The following is a 2,844-nucleotide window of genomic DNA, read 5'->3' as shown; positions in this document are numbered from 1 at the left end:
CTCCAGCCGAAGACGGAGCTCCCTACGACCGCAGGACCTCGCGAACCCTAGCTCTCCGCCGATTCCCTCTACGCCCGCTGCCCCGTGTGCCCTCTTCGCCCGGAGGTAACAAAGATTGCATCATAACGAATTATGAATTTTAGTTGGCCTTGATATTTGGGTGGCTACATTGATGTTTCAATAACTTCCTTATCATTTCTAATTTTGTAAATGTCACAGAAAAATCCTGTGCTCAACCATGTTACTAAAATCCTAGATATTGGTTTTGTATCTAAGGACATGCTTGATCCTTATGTTGGAGTAGGAAACCTCATTATTTTTCTGGTTATCTTACTTGCTCATGCAAACTGGAACCTAAAATTTTAAGTTGAACTAATGGTAAATTACTGCTTCAAATCTTGAATTTTTTTGCTAATTGGCCGCAGCCTCGCGCTCTGTGAATGAAACCTGTTGTGATTACTGAAAGCACAGCACTTTACAGTATATGGTCCATTGTTCTGGATCAGCTTGAAGTGCTTGCATATTTTCAGGATTTTTCTGTGACATTTTTTCACATGTTAAGTTTCCTAGAAAGTTGTTCATTGCTATTTGTTAATAATAAAACTGATATTACTTAATACTGATTGTAGAACAGATCAGAAGTATCCTCTGAAAGGTGTTCTTGTTAAGTCATGGAGGGCGAATCTACGAGTTGTCGTAGGTTGAATTTTGATGAGTCAATTGAAGAGTATTCTGAAGCAAACCAAGGCTGTGGTGATTATGAAGTTAATATAGAAGAAAGGGCTGATGAAGGTAATAAGATTCATAGTGCGTTATATTGAACTTTATATACTTCGTTTTTTACATAATTTGATTATCTATGTGCATTGTTAATTGATTTGTTTGCATTAATTGATTAATTTTAAAGGCAATGAAGATGATACAGAGATTTTCCCCCCATTAAGCACAGATGAATTGGTGCCAAAAATTGGTATGAAATTTCAAACAGAAGAGGAAGCGTATGACTTTTATTTGAAATATGCTAAACAAGTTGGATTTGGCATACGAAAGACAAGAACCCATAATGATAATTCGGGCAAATTAATTGACAGGACGTTTTGTTGTAGTGCACAAGGAAAAAGGGGAAAGGACAAACGAGATATTTATGTGAAGCAAAATCGTGCTGAGACAAGATTTGGTTGTGATGCTAAACTGAGGATTAGTTGTCGAAATAATGACAAGTTTTGTGTGGTGAACTTCATTAAAGAGCATAATCATTATCTTTCAAGCCCAAACAAAACACATCTCTACAAATGTCATAGGAACATATCTTCTTCTGCAGCGATACAAATTGAGATGGCAAGTGAGGTGGGAATCCCCCCAAAAGCATCTCATGATCTTATGATGAGACAAGCAGGTGGGAGGGAGAATTTAGGGTTTATTCCTGAAGACTATAAGAACTACTTGCGATCTAAAAGAACAAGAAATATGAGAGTGGGGGATACAGGAGGTGTTCTAGAATATTTGCAGAAAATGCAATGTGATGATCCAAATTTTTTTAATGCTATTCAAGTTGATGAAGATGATTTGATCACAAACATTTTTTGGTCTGATGCTAAGATGAGAGCTGATTATGGCAATTTTGGAGATGTTTGTTTTGACATAACCTATAGGAAGAACAATGAAGGTCATCCAATTGCATTGTTCGTGGGTGTTAATCATCATAAGCAATCCATAATTTTTGGTGCAGCTTTATTATATGATGAAACTACTTTGTCATTTGAATGGTTGTTTGATACCTTCACTGAAGCTATGTCTGAGAAAAAACCAACAACTATTCTTACAGATCAAGATGCTGCAATGGCAAAGGCTTTAGCTTCCAGATGGCCTGAAACACATCATCGTTTATGCATTTGGCACATTTATCAAAATGCCGCAATACATTTGAGTGGAGTTTTTTCTCAATTCAAAGAGTTTGCTAAAGATTTTGCCTCTTGTATATATGATTTTGATGAAGAGGAAGACTTTCTTTCTACTTGGAACTTGATGTTGACTAAGTATGCACTTGAAGATAATGATTGGTTGAGACGTTTGTTTAGCATAAAGGAAAAATGGGCGTTAGTATATGGAAGACAAATATTTTGTGCGGATATGACTACAACCCAAAGAAGTGAGAGCATGAATAGCATTTTGAAAAGGTATGTCACTTATCAGCATAAGTTTTTAGAGTTTTTCAATCACTTCGAAAGATTGCTTCAGGATCGTCGATATGAAGAGTTAAAAGCAGATTTTAGATCCAATTCAAGTGTTCCATGTTTATTGTATCCGGTTGAAATATTAAAACATGCTAGTTATACTTATACTCCTGAGGCATTCAAGTGTTTTGAAAAAGAATGGTATAAATCTCATGATTCTATTGTAGAAATTTGTGAGATTGTTGGATCACATGCAACATACAAAGTTACTTCGCACAAAAAGAAGCACCATCATATAGTTACACTCTATTCATCTTCTGAAAAAATTCAGTGCAGTTGTAGCTGTAGAAAATATGAATTTGCTGGGATTTTATGTTCTCATATTTTGAGAATATTTTCTATGAAAAATATTATGAAGATCCCAAATGAGTATATTTTGAAAAGATGGACAAGAAATGCAAAAGGTGGATACTTTGAAGGTAATGATACAATTGTGAACAAAGATAGTTTGGATCCAAAAATTCTTCACAATATGCGATATAGAGATTTGTGTGGGTTATCTGTTCAATTGGTTACCAAAGCAGCAGAAAGGGATGACACCCACATGGTTGTTAAAAATGCTATGTTGAGCTTATGTAAGATGGTTGATGAAAAATTACAAGTTAATGAA

The 2,844-nt window shown here is 35.3% G+C and overlaps 1 protein-coding gene across 1 annotated transcript; it reads left to right on the top strand.

Moving 5' to 3' along the window:
• Positions 1-671: 671 nt before the first annotated feature.
• LOC121979521 (protein FAR1-RELATED SEQUENCE 5-like) lies at positions 672-2,563 on the top strand. The gene is made up of 3 exons (XM_042531513.1): positions 672-792; positions 908-2,177; positions 2,506-2,563. Exons 1-3 carry the CDS (start codon positions 672-674, stop codon positions 2,561-2,563), a joined length of 1,449 nt encoding a protein of 482 aa, XP_042387447.1.
• Positions 2,564-2,844: the final 281 nt, after the last annotated feature.

Source organism: Zingiber officinale, chromosome 5A (assembly GCF_018446385.1).
Source record: "Zingiber officinale cultivar Zhangliang chromosome 5A, Zo_v1.1, whole genome shotgun sequence".
Taxonomy (NCBI): Eukaryota; Viridiplantae; Streptophyta; class Magnoliopsida; order Zingiberales; family Zingiberaceae; genus Zingiber; species Zingiber officinale.
This window is presented reverse-complemented; position numbering and strand designations above follow the sequence as displayed.